Source organism: Lissotriton helveticus, chromosome 10 (genome assembly GCF_964261635.1).
Source record: "Lissotriton helveticus chromosome 10, aLisHel1.1, whole genome shotgun sequence".
Taxonomy (NCBI): Eukaryota; Metazoa; Chordata; class Amphibia; order Caudata; family Salamandridae; genus Lissotriton; species Lissotriton helveticus.
Window position 1 is genome coordinate 1,062,239,764 of NC_136071.1, and position 25,119 is coordinate 1,062,264,882.

The 25,119-nt window shown below is 46.2% G+C and overlaps 1 protein-coding gene across 1 annotated transcript in view; it reads left to right on the plus strand.

The window, feature by feature from the left end:
• Positions 1 to 24,328, plus strand: part of TSPAN13 (tetraspanin 13) — a 104,529-nt gene extending 80,201 nt beyond the window's left edge. The window contains exons 5-6 of the mRNA XM_078663776.1: positions 7,841 to 7,951; positions 22,736 to 24,328. Coding sequence (XP_078519902.1) covers positions 7,841 to 7,951; positions 22,736 to 22,810 — 186 coding nt within the window. The 3' untranslated portion in view covers positions 22,811 to 24,328. The remainder of the gene's footprint in view (positions 1 to 7,840; positions 7,952 to 22,735) is intronic.
• The last annotated feature ends 791 nt before the right edge of the window (positions 24,329 to 25,119 follow it).

The following is a 25,119-nucleotide window of genomic DNA, read 5'->3' on the forward strand; positions in this document are numbered from 1 at the left end:
GAGGGTGTTGACCTCGGCGTGTTTCCAGTCGTCAGGGAATGAGGTAGTCGCCAGGGAGCGGTTGATGGTGTGGCAGAGCATGGGTGCAATGGTGTAGGCGGCTCTGTTGAAGATGTGGTGGGGTAGGGGTCCATGGGGGCCCCGGAGTGGATTAACTCCGGAGCCTTACACTCGCAGTAGAGTCACAGCACACTTACCGTCCACCACTGTTACATCCATGAATTGTGCCATTACAGGCACACATACATTCAGTCTGTGTCTACTGTTCAGTAAGGTAGCTTTTCTGTTTTGTACCAGGGTATACTATTAGCCAACGCACACTGCCAGCACACACATTGCCCATATGCTTGTTGCCTACCACTTCACCCATCATGTATTGTACGTCTCGCAACGAACATACCCCCAGCATATGCTTTCATTGTGCATGCACTGCACAACACTACATCTCACAAGTATTGTATTCCAAACAGGCATACACACACCCAGTACATGCACTAACTACATATATACTGCACGGTACTGTTCCATCCCTCTACTGTACCCTTCCTACTCACATATATGTGGAGTAGTGTGGCTCACTGGTTAGAGGCGGCATACCCGGGAGCAGAAGTAGGCCCGGGACCAGGGTTCAATTCCCGACGCGGCAGGGTCGTGGACTTGGGTCAGCGGACTCGATAATTCTCGCTTCGGTGCTTAATCTAATCAGGGGTTCCACTCGGCAACTATGGGCATTAGCTTACCTAATCTCCACAACGGCCCCATCAATTCCGGGGATGCCTGGCTCCACCTTGGGGACTCCCAGCAGGGACCATCCCACAGGGAAAGCCAGGACGGGTTCCCCAGAGTTATACAGCGCCAGGAAACCTACGGACGGGTAGCAGTGCGCTTTACAAGTTCAAATACATTTACATTTACATATACATCCAGCATTGAGTCACTGCTACTGTGCTGCGCAGCACTCCACATCTCTCTGATGTAGGCCAAGGATGAGTGAAGCACACAGCAGCAAAATATTTAAAAAGGTGAGTGAGACTGTACCCCTCACTCTAGTGCACGGGGTAAGAACATGTCTTTAACCATGCAGAGGACTTTTCCTTCCCAACACACAACTTTGTAATATAATTGTGCCTTTAGCTCTGCCACAGTTTTTTACCACGATGTACCTTGCAATTAAAGAACCCACTCAAGATAAGATGTTTCCTTTCGTCCTACAGGTCGAATCATCATCCATGCTTTTGTTGCATCAACATCTGAATATATGCAACCTGCCATTTTGGTCTTTCCTTTATATCTATGAAATTACTGATTAAAGGCAGACGTCTGCTTTCTTGTGGTCGTATAAAAGACATTTAGTTCATTTAAGTGCACAGAGCAAATTCCACAGCTGAGCTGGGTTGTAACTGGATTAGGACACACACATCCCTAATGTGCAGCTCCAGGGCTCGATCTGCACACGCCACACCTCTAAGGTCAGCTGCACTTCAGTTTGTTAGCAATGATTCATCTTGCAGGCATGTAAACAATATTTTCCTTTCAGTCAGCTGCCTTGTAATTTAAAATTCAATCAAGCACGTAGAATGGTTCTGCTTTCGTTGCGATTTAACAAAACAGGACACCTTATTAATAAAGTAGATCCTTAAGTCTTAACTTAGACTTAATTACGTTTTTCCATTAACAGCCAAGTGGCACACATTAGCAGGTGCAAGCCATCCATCAGGGATGTATTATACCCGGGGTGAGTCACGTGGGGGTCAGCTGATGAATATTAATGAGCTGGGCATATGGTTTGTGCTTGAATGCAACACACTGAAATTCCACGAATTGGATGGAAGCATGTGCTTCACACTGGCTGTCCATCACTAGAAAATCTGTTGGCAGGTGGATTCATAACACCTGGCCTTTAAAGAAAGAGGGTTCAAAGTGGGACTAATAGGCTGCCTTCTGATGTGGGGGATTTCTGGAGTACTCCCCTGTGTCTGATACTTGAAATCCAAGGTCACACTAAAAATGAGGTTCTGCCATCTAAGTACTGACAAGACACGAAGTTTTGCTTGCAAATAGAGAGCAAGGGGCAACCATTTGTGTGCTGTCTTATTCATGGCTGGTTTGAAGGGCACTTTGTAAGTGGCAATGTGTCAACGTTGCATTCCTCTGCATCTTTTGGAATTCTGGCGCACCGTCCCAGCTCATGTGCGAACCCTATCAACCGCTTTACAGTGACGCATTGAGTTTTTCCTTTCACCTCAGTCTAAAATTCATGGAATATTGTTTGCAAATTGTCAACTTACTGCCCCAGTGTCTTCTGTGGTGTTCCTTCTGGCACTCAAGGCAGCTACAAAACTAGGACAAAAAGGTTAGATGCATAAGAGCACATTTGCTGAATATTTTGGCATTCTGTGTGTGTTTGGGCAGAAATGCCCCCTGCATGGTAATAAAGGTTTGTACCTCATGCCTTGAGTGATCCCACTTAAGGTTATCTGATATCCTGATTTGTTTGACCCAGCATGCATACATGACAGTGAGTGTTTACTGAACCCTTGGATTTCCATCATGGTTATGATCCCAAGAGCCTTGCTGTATAGTCTGGAGGAGTTCACCAAACATACCGTGTAGTCGTCATGGGACTACGTTCCACGTTCTGGGAAATATAAATTGGCTGCAGCATTCCACTTTTCTGATTGGTAGTTCTAACCAGACATTTGTTATGTTCAGGGATAGGTCTGGTGCATATAGGCCAACTTGTGTAAAGTTCTGCTTGAATGTAATGCCAGATCCTGCTCTGACATCCAATATTTGTGTTGTCTAATTGATGACTGGTAGTATTGTTATATTGTTAGTGTGTGTAACTGTGGACTAGTGGGACCCATTTGGGATATCCCTTGTAAAACATAGCCCAAGATGAAGGTTGAAGTCCATTGTGTGCATACATGAGCAAGTGTCGTGGGATGAAGACAGGACTACCTTAGTTATTCATATGTGATCTGTTAGCAAGGGTCTGATTATCTCTTCGTAAGCACAGTCATTTAAGTTGATAATGGGGAAAGGGAGGCAAGTCAGCAGATTCTCTTTTCAAGGAGAGGAACTCTTCTAGTCCTGGCCTGCCCCCTCTGCTACTGCTACTGAAGAGTAGTGACAGCCTAGTGCAGTCTTTTTGTTCCCTTCTTTCAAGCGCTTTTATTTTGAAACATATATATGTATATTTATACACAAAGAAAAACCTGAAATACAATGAGCTGATACACAGCCTGGTGCAAAGTCTCAATACTGTGTTGTGCTCATGTTTAAGTGCTTCTGTTGGACCCGTTATCATCACTACTTGCTCTGAGGCTCACCATCATTAACAAAGACTCTGTTCAGAATGCAGCAGCCGACTTGGTTTTAAATCTGCCAAGACAAGCATCCTCGAAGAATGCACTGGAGGCATTACACTGGGTGCCCATCCAGAAACAAATTACATTCAAGGCACTATGCTTCGGTCATCGTATCTTGCTGGGCAGATGCCCCTTGTACCTACTCGAGTTTGACTCCCTACTACAGAGAAAGGCAGCTACTTGGCAGCAAAAAGTTGGAAATCGCAACCCTTGTCCCTCCAGGAAGAAACATTAGAGAGACTCTTCCGTAAAAAATTGAAAACGTGTCTCTTTACCCAATAGGAAGGAACTGTTGCATGAATGTGTGAGGTACTGATTCCTGAAATTACAGTGAGTTTAAATAGCACGGGGACATCCCAGTGGGTGTAACCAGGAGCTCTACAATTGCAGAAATATCAATGTCTGTTGTACAGAAGGGAAAATGAACCAAGAAAAGGAACTGCTCCATACTGGTATCCAGATATTGACAGTGGGTTTAACATCCCTAGCATGGAAAATGTGTATACAGTTGGGACCCAAACTATCATACTTAGTTCCAGTAGCATGCTCTTCACTGACAAAAGGAGGGAGTGCTCCAAAGAGTCCTTAAAGGACTGCTAATATTGAGGGCTGGTATCTTTGATAGTTTATGTCCTCCTCACCTATGGCAGAACTGTCTAATCTGCTCATCTTGCTGGAAAGCTCTGGGTTTGCCTGTGGCTAACCTTGCTAAGAAAGCTGAAGTGCCACCTGACCCTGCAGGAGGAGACTGCACGAGGAGGTGAAGTCCAACCGATGTGCCTCAAGTGTTGGGCAGCGCAGAAGAAGCACACTGAACTGGGTAGCGGAAGCAGTGCCACTTCAAGTTTTGAGGGGAAACAGTCAAAACAACATGGGCAGAGCCACGTGTGTTGCGAAAACGCAAATGCTACCCTGGTTGCCTTAACTATGAATATGTCTTAACCACGCATATGCGTGGTCTAGCTGCTGCTGGTCAGAAGCACAAATGAGGTAGAATCAGGAGAGAACGTGGGGAGGTAAATGGGGAATCTTTTAGGGCTTAAGAGAGGGTGGGGTCGTTTTTAGGGCTTGGGGGCTTGGTATAGATTTTCAGGGTTTGGGGAGGGGTTGAGTAGGTTTGTAAATTAGGGGTTAGGGGTTTAAGCCTCAAGGCAGTGGAAGGGGTTGGGCAGCTTTAGTGACAGTGTGGGGTGGGGGGTTGGAGTAGTGTATGTTAAGGGGCAGGGTTTTTAGCCTCAGGGCAGGGGGTGGGGAATGGGTAGTTTTCAGGCAAGGTTTTGGGCCTCAGGACTGGGGAGCAGGTAGGGGGTTTGTAATTTAGGGGTAAGGGTGGGGGTAGGGGTTTCAGGGTAGAAGTGACCTTAGCCACGCATAAGCTCTTACCATTCATGCCTTTACCACAAAATTGCTTGGTTAAGACGTATTCGTGGTTCGGGCTGCGTGGTAGAGGCATGCATGGTTTAGCCATGTATGCCTCTATCATACAGGTACAATGGCCATGTCTGAACTGGGGTGGCTGAGTGAGCTAAAGAATGGTGATGGATTAAACCCAGATCAGTTGACTGGGGGTGAGTGTTTGATTTGCTCAAACGCTCCGTCTATCATCCCCTTTTATATCGCTTTGTTCGCCCTAAGTTGGCAGGGTATGCTCAGACGTGAGTCCCTTGCTCACTTGGCCACTGGATTCAAGATAGCCTGGCTGATGAGGATTATGAATCCAAAACTGGTCCCAGGATGCTTGTTTCCGGTCCAGGGAAGACATGGCTTGGCAGTTCGGGCTGGACTGTTCCCATGAGGCACAGGGTCAGACTGATTTGCATATGGCCATGTCTGAACTGGGATGGCTGAGTGAGCTAAAGAATGGTGATGGATTAAACCCAGATCAGTTGACTGGGGGTGAGTGTTTGATTTGCTCAAACGCTCCGTCTATCATCCCCTTTTGTATCGCTTTGTTCGCCCTAAATTGGCAGGTATGCTCAGACGTGAGTCCCTTGCTCACTTGGCCACTGGATTCAAGATAGCCTGGCTGATGAGGATTATGAATCCGAAACCGGTCCCAGGATGCTTGTTTCCGGTCCAGGGAAGACATGGCTTGGCAGTTCGGGCTGGACTGTTCCCATGAGGCACAGGGTCAGACTGATTTGCATATGGCCATGTCTGAACTGGGGTGGCTGAGTGAGCTAAAGAATGGTGATGGATTAAACCCAGATCAGTTGACTGGGGTGAGTGTTTGATTTGCTCAAATGCTCCGTCTATCATCCCCTTTTGTATTGCCTCTATCATACAACCACTGTTGACAGTTTAACATGCTGGTCATGTGTTAGAGGACAGATAACTAGTGCAGACTCTGCTGCTACATCGAGCTTTGGATCAAAGACCCAAGGACAGCACTGAGGGAGGATCACTATCGGAAGGTGCAAGTTGGACCACTTGTATGTGTTATAAGCCGCTACACACTTGTGTGTTCCGAATTCATGATCCACAGGAACTTGAGCACTAACTGCGTCTCCTGCTGCTAAAACTCCAGCGATTATTAAACCCAGCCAGACTGAATCACCCGAAAGAACCTTAGTTGGCGCATACAGACTTGCCTAGGGCCGACAGACTCAGGGAAGCTGCTTGCACCATATTATACTGAGCTCACAACGGTACTAGATTTATGCCTGAAAGTTCCCGTTCCTGTGTGTTTAGTACCTTGTAGCACCCATTTTAGAACCATGTTGCTGATTAACAATTCCTATTTTTAGTATTACGTTGTGCTGTCTTATTGAAGTATTTCTCCTACAAACTACCTCCATAACAATCCTTGGACTGCTCACACACTCTTCCTTTAGAGACATTTGCTGAAAGGTTGTACCTGGCGCCCAGTTTACAGAGCCATAGTAGGTCAGGCCCCACCATATCCGTGCTAAAAAGGCCCCAAAAACAAGTGTTGTGGCCAGATGTTCATGCTTACCCTGTGATTCCCAAAAGGGTTGTGACAATGTTTCATCTTTGCCTAGTGAGGAAAATCTTCAATAGTAAAAGAAGTGAACTGGAGGACTGTGGGGTTTCCATGCAGTGCACGATCCCAGTTCCTAAGAATGACAATATTTATGAAATCCCATGGCATTTGTATCGTATGTGACTCACCACTTAAGACAATGAATTGGTTTGTTGGAGCTGCTCCCAGAAAGATCTAGGAACATCCTGGGTTATTTTATTTAATATAATTTTACATTTCATTCATTTCCTACTTATGATTAAAGAACTATTCATTTAAAATAAATAGGTCATTATCAACATGATTTACTGAGATTATTGATCTGCTGGAGGTGACAAATACGGCTATGTGATGAAGAAAACGTGAGCTGTAATATATAAAAGTATGATTTGTTTTGCTAATTCTATTTAATTCACTAGATCAAATAAAATACTAAATGTAATAACATTGAAAACCCCGTTTAGCAGAACAGATGACGCTAAACACGTGTTGATGTTTCGTTCAATTTAAAGAGCCCATCACTGAGAAATTCCGGGCAATATCATAGCATTGGAAACAGTTCAATTCCGTCATGCGAGTTATGGTTCTTTGACTGTTTTTAAAGTCTTACAGCTGCACTGTGGGATCTCACCCCTTGGAATCATTTAAGACACCCTAAAATAATTTTGAACATGCAAACATCTGAGACCATGATAAAGCCCTATCAGTGAAGCCTCATTTTAAAATGACACACAGCTCAAGTTGTGTAGAGTAACACTTTGTCAATCTGTCTCTGAGTTCCAGAACAAGTGTGTGAGGTGAGTAGCTTTGTCACTCAGTCGAATTGGTCCAGTACCTGAGGCAGTAAGTAGTGTGTATGCTGCTCTTCTCAAGCACAAACACTCAAGATGAGTCTGCCATTGTCTTACTGCAGCCCTGCTGGTTCACAACACAAGTGTTTCATACAGATTAGCATTTAAGAATCACATGGATTGAAAGTAGTCCTCTTCTCAGTTACAGAGTGGTGAGTAGGTTATTTTGCAATCTTGATTACAGCATGAGTGTCATTGTCTCTGTTCTAAGCTCACAGTGTACGTTTACATGCTAAAATGGGATTAAGTCTTTAGAGGGCTGCTGGGGAAGGAATAGAGATATTTGAAGCTCTGGTATGGCATTACATGGGCACAGTCATTACTTTAGTTATTGAACTTGGCGACTTGGTGCACCTTCAAGTTGTGGCGGTGCATAGTATTTAACATTTTCTCCGAAGTGAAGCATATTCCAGACAGTTTGTTTCGGACAAAATATTGCTGACTATGCAGCCTACAATTGCGGTTGGGTTCATTGCAGTAGGTTACAAACTTTCCTTCTGTTGTGGGGCTATTGCAAAGGTATTTTTTTTCTATATGGATTACAGTTGTGTATATTACATTAGTGCCCCAGTTATTTGTCTTGACCTGCAAATAGTCCCTTTGTTTAACACTTGTGTACTATTCTTGGGTTTCAGAGCTGCTTTCAAACCCAGAGCTGCAAACCGTGTGCACCAATACTGGAAGAATACGCTGGAGAAGTCTTGAGATATGTAGGAGGCATAGGTTTCTTCTTCAGTTTTACTGAGGTGAGTCAAGACTACTGGATGAATTTAAAGATCTTAAAAGATCAACCTCTGTATGTGTCAATAGAGTTTATGCCACACTCATATGTACTGTGGCATAAAGTATAATCACTGTTTAATTTGTGCCACAGCGCACTTCAATGTAATTGGTCTGTACTCTGGCTACCACTTCTGTCCTTAGAAAACAATATTGTAAAAGGAATACTGGGGAAACTAATGTCACAATGTAGTAGTGCACATTACATGTCAATTAAGGTAAAAAACGCCCCATATCTATATCATTTCAAAAAATCTGTAACAAATTAAATGACCCAACACTCGACTGCAAATGCACTGCTTCTTCAAAGGGAAGACACTGAATCTAATCCTAACAAAATGAAATTACATCACAACTTATGTCCACAATGGTGTTAGCTACAGAGGAGATGAGTGTTATTATGGATAACGGAGGAATGGCTGCAGTGGTCCTTTTGGACCACTCCGCACCTTTTGACACGGTGAGCCATAATGTTTTCAAACATTACCTAGTGGAGTTGAGATTGGAGGCACAGTCCTTAACCTCCTAGTGTCTTTTGTGAGTGATAGAGTGCAGTCAGTGTCTTTCGAGACTTTACCTCCAGTTCCTTCTCCCTGCCTTGTGGGGTTCCACAGGGTTCTTCATTGAGCTGCATGCTGTTTAACATCTATGTGGCACCATTTGAAAAAACTGATTAGCTCTTTTGGCTTTATTACAATATTTTATGCAGATGACACACAGATAGTTGTGTCTGTTACCAGAAATGTAGAGGAGGTAGTCTCCAGTTTATTAACTGTATGAGAGCAACGGTTAACTGGATGATCAACCAATGTCCTATACTGAACTTGAATAAGACAAAAGTGCTCCTTTTTATGTCATGACCTATCATTCTGGAATGCCTCTTGGTGGCCATCTACTATCGGCTCTTTACCTAAACAAGTCACCAAAGTGAAAAATGTTGATGTAGTTTTCGATTCTAAACTTACGTTCGCTGAACAGACGAATCAGCTTATTTCATCTGGTTTTTACCTTTTGAAGATTCTGAAATTAATTCTCCACCACATCTCGTCTGATCTTCAGACAACAGTTGTCTCTTTAGTGTTATCAAGGCTGGATTACTACAATGCCTTCTAGTTGGGCACGAAGGAAGTCTCACTAAATAAACTCCACAGCCTGCAGTTTGCAGCAGTCCGGCTTCTGAAAGACATTAGAAAATACCAAACCGCCTCCCGGGGGTTGGAGGAGCTATATTGGCTCCCAAAGAAAAACGAGGGCGTAAAGCATTCTGTATTGCACATAAGGCCCTTCAGGAGATAGGCCCGGAATATTTGAACAAAAAAGTTCCATGGCTTTCTCCCAGAAAATGCCTTTGATCAGCAGTGACTAAAACTATGCAAGTTCCCAAGATCTTTAAAACTACTTGGGGAGGTAGACATTTTGCTCATGCCACCTCTTTGATATGGAATCAAATGCCTTCGTCCCTGAGATGTCAACCTAATTTGTTCAATTTCAAATAGCATTTAAAAACATGGCTCTTTTCTCTATCATTGTATTGTACATGCTTTTGATCCTTCTCAGCAGTATTGTCCAGGTAAATGAAAGTGGCAAGACCCCTTCAGTCTTTAGTCGTGATTTACAAACAAAAATCAAATCAAATGTCCCATTAAAAGGGGTTAGTGTTGCCAGCTTACGATGCCGTTTGAGTCAGAACTTGACCCAAACCTATTCTTATAGGAAACCAAAGACACATTTGGCCCTACAAAAAGCAATGCAATTCACAAGACCAAGTTCTGTCAAAACTAAAAACAAACATAGAATAGATAAAAACCTAAGCATAAACACTAAAGCTATTTACCTAAAATTCCCAGGATTTTTCTGATTAACTTTTTGGGAAATTTTCATTATGCTGCTTCTTGGACTAACCCTTCGGCTTACTAACATTTCTTCAAAACACTCCTAAGCAGGATTGTGACACCATAAATTCAGGAGGCTGGTGTAAGTGGACAAAAATAATTTAATAAAACTTACCACGGCTTCTCACATCCGTCTCTCCTCCTCATCCCTCTGCACATTCCGAACAGGAAGCACATCCAGGCTCCCCAAAGCCAATCACAACGCTCTAATGGTTCGGCCCTCAGCCAGGGAATGGGAGCTTGGACGTGTTCTCCACCCAGGCTGTAATGCAGCCTGGGTGGAGAACATGCAAAGTGCCTCTTGGGCCGGCCAAACATTCATGCACACTTTCAAAGTGTGCTCACCACTCCTCCCCAGCTCCTTTCTTCAGAGCAGCCCTGCCTCGCTCCGCCCTACAAATCTGTTGCAGCAGGACAAAATAAAACGATAATAACATTGAGTTATTGTCATATTATTTTTCCTTCATTTAACTGCTGCAGAGCAGTGGGGCGATGCTCCTCTTTGTGGGAGCTTTCTGACATATAGAGGGTGGGGTTTGTGCTATTTATTCAGTAGGGCAATGGAGGGGAACCACCTGCACAGTCCACCATTAGACCTGGGATATGGGGTGGCCACCCTGAGGAAGAGGTAGAGACTGGAGCATAGCCTGCTAGTCAGGCCTGTCCTGTGACATGGGTCTCCCCCCTGACTTTTGGTGCGGGTGAAATGGTTGGAGAGCCTGACCGATGTAGAGGTGACCTACGAGACATCCGGACCCCTCTCCAAGTTGCTGGAGTGGGGACACGGACCTGACCACCCCTCCGCCCACCGAGGTGTTCGTATTTACACATACTACCAAATTAAATCCGAGCTGAAGTGGAGGCTAAGAGGTGGACATGCTGTAAAATAATCTACAGTACTAGGTCCCTGAGAGCTGTTACGTCAACAGATAGACCCTGAAGGAGTCAAACTATGTATCACCTCCTCAAATATTGACCCCCTGACTGATCTTGATAACTCTACCAAAAAGGCCAAAAATAAAGACCCTGGGCTGCCAACGCAAGGGAAAATTGACTGATACATGAAAAACCAAAACCCCATGGATTGTCCCAGAGACAGAGGAACCAGACAATGCAGCACTCCTAAAGGCCATTAATGCATCAAGAGACACTCTGGAGAGACGAATTACTGAAGTTCGCTCCGAAGTCTCCCTACTCAGGTACGACCTCCGTAATCTCTCTGAAAGGGTCACCCAAGCAGAAAACAGACTATCAGAAGTGGAAGACTCAATGCATAATCTCACTCGAACAGTTGCAGGACTCCGGTCCACCCTTGCTGATGTCACCTGGAGTGTTAATGATGCAGAAAATCGGGTGAGAAGAAATAATCTGTGATTCTTAGGTTTTCCAGAAGAAACATGGGCTGAAACATATGGGTGTTTCTGGAAACTTGTCTCAGAGACTCCCTGCGTATGGTGAAGATCTCCTGCTTTGTAATCGAAAGGGCCCATAGAGACTTGAGCGCTAGACCCCCGCCTGGTGCCTCTACAAGACTAGTCATCACCCGCTTCCTGAATTTTCAAGACAGGAACATGAAATTAACATGAAATGAAGAGAGGTGAGGAAAATGGGAGAGATTTATCATGCTCAGTCTAAGATCGTGATACTCCCAGACTACTCAAAGAAGTACAAAAACAGAGACGGTCCTTTGACTCAGTTAAAGAAAAACTAAGGGCAATGAACATACAGTACGTGCTCCTGTTTCCGACCTAGTCATCGTACTGTTTGGGGGTATGGCTATCTACGTCAGGACACTGGAGGATGCCTTACTCACTGACCTGGGTGAGGGCATAGTGGGAAGCAACAGTTGGCAGCATGGAGGGCAGTGACTGGGAAGCTTCACTCACACACCCGAAAGAAGTAGCCATTAAATCTAGATTACGATTGATACAATTAAAGATCCTGCATAGGATATATTACAACAGGGCTTGACTTCAAATTTGGCAGGGCTGACTCCCCCACTTGTTTACACTGCAAAGCAGATAAGGGCACATACATACATGCCTTATGGGAATGCACTACAATACGCTACAACTGGTCCACCATCATAGAAGAAATACACAAAATACTTGGAGAAGGCATTCCAAGAGACCCCAAGGTTGTTCTATCGAGATTACCATCAGAGGTAGATACCCAACAAGTCAAACTCTTTTTTTCTAACTTGGGCCTAATGGCTCCTTTACAACATCCTAGTATACTTCTGAAACCAACCATTTGATATATTCAGTAGTAATTCCGAGGAAGGAATTCATGGAGAAATTAGTCCATCTAATTTGCAAAGCTATTTACTATGTAGACTTCTATGTAAACTTTAAAAACTCACCCTGATGGGTTGCAGGACTTGATCTATCGTCATAATATTCACTACGAAGAAAACCAATATGTTTAGTATAGTCAAGCACGTCTTTAAAACTCATCTTGATCGTATCTTCCTTTGTTCTATCTTTGACTGCAGAAAGATTCTCTTTAACTCTTCCTGGTTTATCAGATGCCCCCTAATAGCAAACAAACAAGAGTGAATGGACCGCTAGTGCCATCATTCTTTTCATGCTTCATCCTGCCTTTTGTCCAGTATATGCCCTCCCAGTGTTCACTAAATCTCACTACTGTCATACTACAAGAGTTCTCCCAGTCTTTATCGGTTCACATTTATTTGAAGATTCTTTTGTCCAGGCCCATCGTCTTACATGCACAATGTTCATGGGCCTGTTGCCATGAATAAATGTATCCCTAAAAACATTTTAAATTCCGAATCATTGGTAATGCGCTCAATAGATTAGTGCAATTGTTTTGATCCTTGAAACTGAGAGGGAAGGGACTGTATCAAGACTAGTCAGAGAAGTGTGTGTGCTTAGGGTGAATAGCTGACCTCTGCACCATCATGTTGTGTACATCAGAGGGTGAATAGCTTACCTCTGCAGGATCACATTGTGGACATCTGTGTTAGAAACGGGACCCTGGCCGGCCAAGACTCGCGTCGAGGTCAGTCAGGGATCACCATTTCTAAGGTCAGGGCTAGGGAGTCACACACCAAGATAACCCCCGCTCACCCTCTAGGTAACGTGGCGCGAGCAGCAAGGCTAATCTCAGAGGCGATGTGTAAAGCGTTTGCGCGCGCACCCCAGCGACAACAACCAAAGGCCCACCACAAAGGAAACTCCACACAAGGTTATATCAAAAATAGCCTTTGTATTATAATAATAAGAACACATTAGATAACACACACACTTTACAATGTGCCAACAGGCACGGGCAAGATTTACAAGGGATTATGTACAGGACAGGGCCACCTGGACCACTGTCAGGGGTATGCACTTTTTAGAAATAATACTTGTAGGTATAACACTTTAGCACATCAACATACAATGACTGTAACACAGAAATAGTAAATGTAGCATACAACCAGTAACTACTGGTAAAGAGAAAATACCTCCTACGCCACCCTAGTCTCTGTAGGGAAATCACGCAGGGAGCTAGGACCTATGGAAGGAAAACCTATCACCTCCTACGCCACCCTAGTCTCTGTAGGGAAATCACGCAGGGAGCTAGGACCTTATCATCAGGACCTATGGAAGGAAAACCTATCACCTCCTACGCCACCCTAGTCTCTGTAGGGAAATCACGCAGGGAGCTAGGACCTTATCATCAGGACCTATGGAAGGAAAACCTATCACCTCCTACGCCACCCTAGTCTCTGTAGGGAAATCACGCAGGGGGAAGGAAACCTAAAATAATCACCTAGGCAAGTAACATTTAGCAAAGGCAATCAAACATCAACATTCCTCTAAGCAGGTTACTTTTAGCAAAGGGAAATAAAAGAACAAGGCATTACCTAAGCAGGTCACTTTTAGCAAAGGTAATGACACCAACAATCCTCTAAGCAGGTCACTTTTAGCAAAGGGGATAAACACATAAAGAATTACCTAAGCAGGTCACTTTTAGCAAAGGTAATAATAAACAAGAATTGCACATGTAACATTAAAACACATTCAGAGGTGCAGGTTAGAACTTTTGCGCAAGAATCATATAGCAAAGAAATCACAATGCGCAGGGTGCATGTAGCACAACACTCAAAATGTCCCTCAGGCCAACTGGCCTCGAAAGGGGCGGAATGCCCTGAGTCTCAGTGTCAGGGAGGTCTGCGCAGGCAGCACAGACACAAAAGCCTAAACGTAGCAACTGTCCACTAAGTGCTGGACAGTTGTAAATAGCGAGTAGGCAACGTTGGAGCCAGGTGGGCTCAAGAACAATGGTGGGGAGACACAGCGTGGGAGCCTCGGGGCTACAACCAACTAACTGCCTGTGTCCCCCTAGAGCCTCTCAGGGCTCGCAAAACAAATGCGCAATTAGAGCTTCTGCGCTCTTAAAATCATAAGAATGCCCCCAGAGCCTCTCTGGCTCGCAATCAATGAGGGCGATGAGCCTCGCTGGGCTCGAAGAACCACTGTGCCCCCCACGAGCTCCTCTGGCTCGTAAATCCTCTATGGCTGGGGCGGGAGCCTTCCTGGGGCTCAATAAATCAATCACATTCCCCTCAGAGCCTCGGGGCTCACTCGAATGCCACAGAGCCTCTCTGGGCTCGGACACAGCTAGGGCCTCACTCGGCCCGCACACAGAAGGGGAGGGGCGGGCACCGACAACGTGCCCCGACGCCCTCCTCCCTTCCTCTACTCTCCCGCCTCACTCACCGGCTGGGTCGCTGGGCGGCTCGGGGCTCCTCTGCCACTCCGGGGCTCTCCTCTCGATCGGGAGCCTCGGGACGACGCGCCGGCCGCTTCCTGCTCCTTTGGCCTGGCTGGATGACGCGGCGGAAGGCTCGGCCGGCTGGGCCAATCCCAGCGCGGCCGGGCTGTGACGTCAGCGGCTGCTTCCTTGCATCCCCGGGCTGCGGCGGTGATCACGGGCGATGCCGGGTGGGCTCCGGCTCGCAATCAAATAAAAGAACACGGGGCAATGCCGGGTGGCACCGGCTCCCCAATTAAAAGATAAAGCGAGGTGGCACTCGCTACGCCGAAAATCGGCGAAAGTCAGCGAGGTGGGCACTCGCTAGGCAGGCAAAGCGCTCCACAGCGCTAGAATCAAAATACAGCGCGCCCAGCGCTTAGGGGTAAAAATAAAGCGCTCCACAGCGCTAGTGGGCAAATAAGCGCTCCCAAGCGCTAAGAGCAAAGCAAAGGCTCCAGCAGGGTCTGGAGGCAGGCAGGGGGGCAAGGCAGGGCCAGAGCCAGCACACTGGGTCTCCAGGCAAGGAGACAAGCCAAGTGGCGGTCCTCCTGGCCCCAGCAGCAGCAACAGCCCCCTCTGGCAAGGATCCACAAGTAGAACAATTTCTGTGGGGACACAGCCCCATATTTATACAGAGAAATCCTTTGTTAGGAGGTGCAGGGTGGGGGGAAACCAGTTGCAGCTGGCTTGGGAGTACCCTTGATGGCCCAACCACCCCTTTCATTCACTGGGGAGGCTAGGGTCATTAGACAAACCACAGGGGGGCGGAGCCAGCATTGTGTGGGGAAAACCCAGCCCATCCAGGACACAGATCTACTCCTCCCACACATCACTCATGCTGATCTCACACTCACCACCGGGCAGACCCATCCAGACTTCCTGGAGCCTGGCATGCCAGCCAGCTCCAGCCAATCACGCTCCACTATCCTCACTGCACACATACATCAATGTCCAGAAGTAGCACTTCCCTTCTAGACACATACAAGCCGCACATACCATTGCGCAGCATTCACTCTCACGAGTTCATACATACTAAACTCGAGCCTGCACTCCCCACACATCAGGAACTACCAGGGCACACACATTCCCCATGCATTCCTATGGGAGAGCAGGCCAGCCATACTACACGCACGCACTTTCACTCTGGGACACAGGGAAAAAGTGCGCCAAGACCCAAAAATCACTACACAGGGTCACAAATAAAGGCAAAAAGATTCGGGGTGAACCTGCCCTAAGGCCCAAGTCTAACACGACCCCCTTCCAGCCAAAACGCAGGGCAGACCGATCACCACCGTGATGGACTTCCCTGCTTGGGGCGATAAAACAAGGACGCGGGCCCACAACTGCAGGGACACCTTCCTGTTTTACGCCACGGTGAACCCCTAGGGTTCCTTCTAAAACTACTGTAGGGACTAACTGGGGTACCCCACTGATACTCTCCAGCTGCCCTCGGCCAGGACCAGGCCCTAGGCCATTCAGGTACCACTGGATCCTGCCTACTCACAAAGTGGGGGGTAGTAACCCCTGGCACATAACAGCCATTTTCCACTCTTCCTGTCTGCAAGACAGGGCTAGACTGCCACTGGTTCTCCAGCCTAGGGTCTACAACCTTAGGTGGACCAGGAGTCTCAGGGAAGGCTCTCCTCCCCTTACCTCTTCTCCTAGGGTTCCTCCTCCTCCTGCGAGGGGTCCCCTCTAAACAACATTCTCCCAACCTAGGGTTTAACCCCTCAGGTGGTACCGGGGTCAGAGGTGGGCTCTCCCACCCTCTGCACCCCCTTCCAGAGTCCTGCTCCCTCCCAACCGGGGCGGTACCTCTGGAGAAAGAACTGGTTAGGACACTGATTACAGTAGTCCCACCCTTCAGGTCAGGCTGATCCTGAACCTGGCCATCCAACCTCTGGTCTAAAACCTTCGGTGGAACCAATGCCTGGCACTCCAGGACTTCTGGGGATTCACACAACATCCCCAAATCACTCCTTTCACTGGACTTCTGTACTCTCCCTCCTGGAGCGGTACTGCCAGCTTCTAGGACCATAGAAGCTCCGCTTACAGATGCTCCAGGTTCTCTACACACTAGGAGATCTCCCTCAAGTGAACTAACAGGCAAGTCTAGGTTCCTTTCCTGGTGTTCCCTAAAGAAACCATCCAGGCTCTGTGACAGGGCTTCGGGCGTCTGGGGACTCTCGGTCACACACTCACTCCCGCTCCACTGAGACAGGCAGTCAGCCCCTACACCCTTCTCACTAACCAAGGACCTAGCTGGGCTACTCTCACCCTCCTCCACCACACTGGGCTGGAAGACACCTGACCCACTATTGTTGGAATCACTCACTAGTGACTCAAAAGAACCTCTCGCACTGTCCCAGCGTTCTGCTTCCTCTGCAAGGTCCCAAGGACAAAAACACTTCAACTTCAGCAGGTGCTGGCGCAACTCTGGACAAACAACACTGAGCAACTGCTCTTTGAGGAACATATTCACCACACCGTCCACCTCATTGTCCGAGTTAGCCGTCAGCCAACCCCACATTGCATCCGAACAGTCATCCACAAAATACCCCCACTTCTGGTGAGATGGTTTCTTAAGGTTCCTAAACCTCAACCTATTCTCCTCCTCTGGGGAAACAGGAACCATACTCGGGGAACTGGGAGTGGGACTGTCTACACTGACATTTAAAAAGCTGCCACCACTGGACTCCACCCTCCCTGGGGAATCCAGACAATTACAACTGTGCGCAGGGAAGAGTCTATCCTCTAGGGCTGCTCTCTCACGGATGATGGCCCTTCTCTCCACCTCTATCCTCTCCTGCGCTAAGAGTCTTTCGATCTCTAGCTGCGCCATAGCCTGGGCATGCTCTAACATGAGCTGTTCCATCGCTAACTGGTGCTCCCTTTCTTTCTCCCTATCTTCCCACTCTTCTGGGGACAGGACAAGGGATGGGGCGCTGGTACTGACACTGGGCCCAGCAAGGGACTCCCTACCTATGGGGTCCTCACTATCTGCTGGGGCCCAACCACTGTCATCATCCAACTCACATTCTTCATCAGAATCTTCAGGGCTCCCCACAGACTCACCACCCTCATGGCATGTGGCCTGGTCCCTTTCCTCGCTGCGCTCAAGATCCCTTTGATCCTTATACCATTGGATCAGGTGGTTCCTAAGTTGGTTCTCAGTATCTGATTCATCCACCCCTATGTCTCTCTCTCTACAGAACCTTTCCAACTCCTGCATACTGTACCAAACTAGATCACTGAGATCAAAAACAGGCTCCATTTTGGCAGACGTTCTAGAGACGAGATCACACAGGGAACCTGGGGGTCTGAGCTAAACAGGAGTACACAATTAACACAATTCAGCAAGATTCCTATCTCAGAACTTGCACTCCACTGTCCAGCGTAACACACACTCATTCACACACAACCCTCCCCTCGGACTGGTAAGGCAGTTTCTACCACCCCTGATTATCTCAACCTGACCACTAGCGACACAGGTACCAAACTCTGGGAGCAGGGCGGGGAACAAGGTACTGGACAAAATACAAATGACACCTTTCAGGAGAAGCAAAACTGAACTTCCCTAAAAACAATAATCCCAAAAATGTGGTTATCTAAAATTGCAGAGTTTTGAAGTGTGGCCTGTCGCCACTGTGGTACAACGCAAACGCAAGTCCAATCCGCACCGCTAGCCACCAATGTTAGAAACGGGACCCTGGCCGGCCAAGACTCGCGTCGAGGTCAGTCAGGGATCACCATTTCTAAGGTCAGGGCTAGGGAGTCACACACCAAGATAACCCCCGCTCACCCTCTAGGTAACGTGGCGCGAGCAGCAAGGCTAATCTCAGAGGCGATGTGTAAAGCGTTTGCGCGCGCACCCCAGCGACAACAACCAAAGGCCCACCACAAAGGAAACTCCACACAAGGTTATATCAAAAATAGCCTTTGTATTATAATAATAAGAACACATTAGATAACACACACACTTTACAATGTGCCAACAGGCACGGGCAAGATTTACAAGGGATTATGTACAGGACAGGGCCACCTGGACCACTGTCAGGGGTATGCACTTTTTAGAAATAATACTTGTAGGTATAACACTTTAGCACATCAACATACAATGACTGTAACACAGAAATAGTAAATGTAGCATACAACCAGTAACTACTGGTAAAGAGAAAATACCTCCTACGCCACCCTAGTCTCTGTAGGGAAATCACGCAGGGAGCTAGGACCTATGGAAGGAAAACCTATCACCTCCTACGCCACCCTAGTCTCTGTAGGGAAATCACGCAGGGAGCTAGGACCTTATCATCAGGACCTATGGAAGGAAAACCTATCACCTCCTACGCCACCCTAGTCTCTGTAGGGAAATCACGCAGGGAGCTAGGACCTTATCATCAGGACCTATGGAAGGAAAACCTATCACCTCCTACGCCACCCTAGTCTCTGTAGGGAAATCACGCAGGGGGAAGGAAACCTAAAATAATCACCTAGGCAAGTAACATTTAGCAAAGGCAATCAAACATCAACATTCCTCTAAGCAGGTTACTTTTAGCAAAGGGAAATAAAAGAACAAGGCATTACCTAAGCAGGTCACTTTTAGCAAAGGTAATGACACCAACAATCCTCTAAGCAGGTCACTTTTAGCAAAGGGGATAAACACATAAAGAATTACCTAAGCAGGTCACTTTTAGCAAAGGTAATAATAAACAAGAATTGCACATGTAACATTAAAACACATTCAGAGGTGCAGGTTAGAACTTTTGCGCAAGAATCATATAGCAAAGAAATCACAATGCGCAGGGTGCATGTAGCACAACACTCAAAATGTCCCTCAGGCCAACTGGCCTCGAAAGGGGCGGAATGCCCTGAGTCTCAGTGTCAGGGAGGTCTGCGCAGGCAGCACAGACACAAAAGCCTAAACGTAGCAACTGTCCACTAAGTGCTGGACAGTTGTAAATAGCGAGTAGGCAACGTTGGAGCCAGGTGGGCTCAAGAACAATGGTGGGGAGACACAGCGTGGGAGCCTCGGGGCTACAACCAACTAACTGCCTGTGTCCCCCTAGAGCCTCTCAGGGCTCGCAAAACAAATGCGCAATTAGAGCTTCTGCGCTCTTAAAATCATAAGAATGCCCCCAGAGCCTCTCTGGCTCGCAATCAATGAGGGCGATGAGCCTCGCTGGGCTCGAAGAACCACTGTGCCCCCCACGAGCTCCTCTGGCTCGTAAATCCTCTATGGCTGGGGCGGGAGCCTTCCTGGGGCTCAATAAATCAATCACATTCCCCTCAGAGCCTCGGGGCTCACTCGAATGCCACAGAGCCTCTCTGGGCTCGGACACAGCTAGGGCCTCACTCGGCCCGCACACAGAAGGGGAGGGGCGGGCACCGACAACGTGCCCCGACGCCCTCCTCCCTTCCTCTACTCTCCCGCCTCACTCACCGGCTGGGTCGCTGGGCGGCTCGGGGCTCCTCTGCCACTCCGGGGCTCTCCTCTCGATCGGGAGCCTCGGGACGACGCGCCGGCCGCTTCCTGCTCCTTTGGCCTGGCTGGATGACGCGGCGGAAGGCTCGGCCGGCTGGGCCAATCCCAGCGCGGCCGGGCTGTGACGTCAGCGGCTGCTTCCTTGCATCCCCGGGCTGTGGCGGTGATCACGGGCGATGCCGGGTGGGCTCCGGCTCGCAATCAAATAAAAGAACACGGGGCAATGCCGGGTGGCACCGGCTCCCCAATTAAAAGATAAAGCGAGGTGGCACTCGCTACGCCGAAAATCGGCGAAAGTCAGCGAGGTGGGCACTCGCTAGGCAGGCAAAGCGCTCCACAGCGCTAGAATCAAAATACAGCGCGCCCAGCGCTTAGGGGTAAAAATAAAGCGCTCCACAGCGCTAGTGGGCAAATAAGCGCTCCCAAGCGCTAAGAGCAAAGCAAAGGCTCCAGCAGGGTCTGGAGGCAGGCAGGGGGGCAAGGCAGGGCCAGAGCCAGCACACTGGGTCTCCAGGCAAGGAGACAAGCCAAGTGGCGGTCCTCCTGGCCCCAGCAGCAGCAACAGCCCCCTCTGGCAAGGATCCACAAGTAGAACAATTTCTGTGGGGACACAGCCCCATATTTATACAGAGAAATCCTTTGTTAGGAGGTGCAGGGTGGGGGGAAACCAGTTGCAGCTGGCTTGGGAGTACCCTTGATGGCCCAACCACCCCTTTCATTCACTGGGGAGGCTAGGGTCATTAGACAAACCACAGGGGGGCGGAGCCAGCATTGTGTGGGGAAAACCCAGCCCATCCAGGACACAGATCTACTCCTCCCACACATCACTCATGCTGATCTCACACTCACCACCGGGCAGACCCATCCAGACTTCCTGGAGCCTGGCATGCCAGCCAGCTCCAGCCAATCACGCTCCACTATCCTCACTGCACACATACATCAATGTCCAGAAGTAGCACTTCCCTTCTAGACACATACAAGCCGCACATACCATTGCGCAGCATTCACTCTCACGAGTTCATACATACTAAACTCGAGCCTGCACTCCCCACACATCAGGAACTACCAGGGCACACACATTCCCCATGCATTCCTATGGGAGAGCAGGCCAGCCATACTACACGCACGCACTTTCACTCTGGGACACAGGGAAAAAGTGCGCCAAGACCCAAAAATCACTACACAGGGTCACAAATAAAGGCAAAAAGATTCGGGGTGAACCTGCCCTAAGGCCCAAGTCTAACAATCTGTCTTTCACTTAGGTTTGTAATTGGACATTATTGTGCATTACTTGCTTTGCTTGCAGTTTCCTGCCATTTATTCTCAACCTAAGCCATACAGATACCTTAGAGTTTTTTCTTGTTCCAGAGCTATTTGTCATCTTTCAAGTGAGGAGGAAAAACTGCCTGTCCTGGTAGCTTTGAGACTATTGAGTGAAAACATATAATCCTATTCTAAAGATTGTCTTATTCAAGTTGAATGTAGCTCATTTGAACCAATGAATGTTGCTGGTTTTTGCTTTTGCATTTCAGAACAGTCTATTTTGGTCGTCATCACTTTAGCTTGCTGAGTCTTTATATTCTTGCCACTTTCTGCTTCAGCACTGAACAGTATTTTTCCTGCAAAAGAAATTGTGTGCATGCTCTGGAAGCATTGATAAACCCCTTTATAGGCTTACTATAGCCAGTCCTTGTTTTCTTTCCGTTGTAGAGTAGCGGTCTAGACTTTTCATTCAGCACTACTCTTGAAATATCGCCACTCTATTTTGTCCAGTTTTGTACAGGTAGCCCTTTTAAATCTGCTAACCTTATGTCTAGTTAGACATGGCCTATGGCATTACCTCTTCCTGGATTCCTTAGATTGGAATAAAAAACCTTTAAGAAACTAACTAACTAACATGTAGCAACACTGGAATTGTTTGCTCACAAGTTCCTTTTTTATTAACTACCACTAACAGTTTTCTAAAGAGTTAATAATGCCCCCTGTATTGATAAATTCCCCTTTCTAATACCAAGGACAAAACATGGAGGGTGCTCTGTCAAGGCATAGATACGACTGTCTTCTTACACATTTCAATAGCTATGTCAAAGTTTCCAGAATTGACAAAAGCTAAGCACGAGATGTACAATGGAGTGGAGTGGTGTGGCTCACTGGTTAGAGGCGGCAGACCCGGAAGCAGAGAACGGCCCAGGACCAGGGTTCAATTCCCGTTGCGGCAGGGTCGTGGACCAGGGTCTGCGGACTCGATAATTCTCACCTCGGTGCCTACTCTAACCAGGGATCACACTCGGCAACTCTGGGCATTAGCTTGCCTCATCTCTACAACGGCCCCCCACATTCGCCGGGGATGGCTGGTTTCACCTTGGCGATACCCAGTAGGGACCATCTCACAGGGATAGCCAGGACGGGTTCCCCAGCGGTCTACAGCGCCACGACGCCTCAGGGCAGCAGTGCGCTTTACAAGACAAATACATACATACATACAATATAATCTTCATGTGTATTGATTAGGAATAACTCAATTAATTGACTTAAGTAACATTTTTATTTTACAGAATGTGTACATCTTAAACATAGCCATGATGTTTGTATTTATTTCCTTCCCGTATCAGATTCTGGGTGTCTGGTGGACCTACAGATACAGGAACCAAAAGGATCCTCGAGCGAACCCCAGCGCATTTCTTTAATTGAGAAAGGTTTCAGAGACTAGATAATCTTTCAGAAAATAAACACAAAAACAATCTTCGCTCTCATCATGAACACAACGGCAGCAGAATGGCATTCGTTTGTGAAGATTTGGAGATGTTTTTCCCAAGTGAAAGCGGAGTATGTTTCCTAATTACTTGCACGCCTATTTTGGAGCAAATGGAAATCTGAAGGTCGACAGCTATTGATCACTCCTTAAAATCATTTACATTCACATTCTACCATATTTGAGACTTTTTTGCAGTTTTGGCTGTGTGTAATATGATTTCTGTCACTATTGCCTTTCCATCTAGTTATAAAATATGAAGGATTTTTTTCTACAACACTAACATCAACTGCAGCAGCGTATTAAATCTTGTGCTCATGAAATTGATTGTCTTGAACCCTGTTAGTACCATGTCCTAGGATATACAATAAAGGAAAATTCAACCTTATCGAAAAACTCCTGTAGCTTCACACTGGGAAGCACAGGAGGAATAGGTAGCTGCTATAAATTCCCAATATATAGAAGTGGTAACCCAACTCAAAATTTATCATTTAGAAGACAGAAATAACAGAGATATTAGAATTGTACACATATGAGAAATTGGTTTTCTGCTTTTGTATTACTAATTTCCACCTGGTGTGATTACATTTGAGTTAAGGAAAAGGAATTCTGATTAGAAAGCCTTTTCAATCTTTTTATTTTCAGGTGTTTGACTAGTAAAATACTGAGCTGATAATGTTCGTAAATGATTTACCAGAATTATCGGTGGTATCAACTCAAAGGTTATGTGCATCAAGGAGACCACTTGAAAGTATTGGATATTCTCTTGACAATGTCATTCTTCTTAAAAACTCTTTAGAGGACATTCCTTCTATGCATATTGTTTCCATCAGGGAAACTGCAATTAAAATGCAGTTTATATAACAAGGTTGACCGAATATCCTTTTTTTAAATTAAATATATAGAACCACCCTAACACATATTGCACAAATGAGCACGCCTGTCAAATATGGTTAACTATACCATGTTCACCTGTTGGACGTTGATTTCTTTCTGAAACATTTTTTGACCAACTATGGTTTGTTTTGCATTTTATAACTTGTTTTGTTAAAATGAATATTTTGACAGTGCACTGGTGATTTGTTTTTATTCAGTTGACTCCTGTCTGTGTTCAATATTGTTGTATTGGTTAGTTTACTTAAGTGAAAGATTTCAATTTGAATGTGATTGTGTATATTTTATTTGAAATGGACTGTTTTCAGAAGTTCATTAAATAAAGGCAATGCAAAATCATTTAGCAAATAAGAGTGAGCCTTTGTTGTTAGGTGTAGGTACGGCATGCATCATGTTTAGATGTGAATGGCACGAAGGTACGTTTTCTTCAATTTGGGGAAATTGTGTGTTTTTTTAACCTGGTAACTTGTTTGACACAGGTTCTTATAAAACAGCACAACAGAGATTTTGTGCTCCTGAAAACTACATTCATTGAGAACCAATAAAACAAATATCCACATCGTTGTGCCACAGTAATCTTATTGATTTTCCAATGCACAAACTTGGTAGCATCTATTTTGACGTGAATAATGTATATGACTGTGTCGTATGTGATCATGTGCACTTTATCATCATATTTCAATTGTCCTGCAGCACAGTTTCAGAGGCTTTTCAGCAGTTGGCCAATGCTCAGATATAATCTTAAATTGTAGAATGACTAAGCTTCAGCTGTTAAAGTCCCCATCTTGACCAAGATATGTTTGTATGATTTGAGTCCATTTCAGGTTTGCACCAGCGATATGGAACAACATTTTTCACTCATTTAATTTTTAAATCACATCACAACACAAATCCTGCTACATTTTACTAATGTAATTTTCTGAATTTGCTTGCTACTTGCAGTTGCCCAAACCTAGTAGGTTTATATCCTCTTTTCCTAGTTAACTTAAATGTGTCAGCTTTGTTCCATAGATGGCATATTGGGCATACCTGACCCTAAGACCTTTTAGTATCTACCAGAAAGGTTTTCTCGATTTTTGGTTTCATTAACTAATTCCTGATGTTTTGTCGGGGATGTCGTTACAACACCAAAATGTCTTTTCGTATTCCGTAACGTACATGTATGCAATTGATTCTACTCATCTTGGTCTCGTCTGTTTTCTTTTGGTCATTATTGAGTCATTTTGTTGCTTCGCATGACACCTTTCTTATGAGGTTCACTAATTTAATGTAGGTTTTCAAATTGTATGATCACTTCCTGCTGATTAAAAAAAAAAAAATTAGGCCTGTGCTGTGCAACAAGGCTTTACT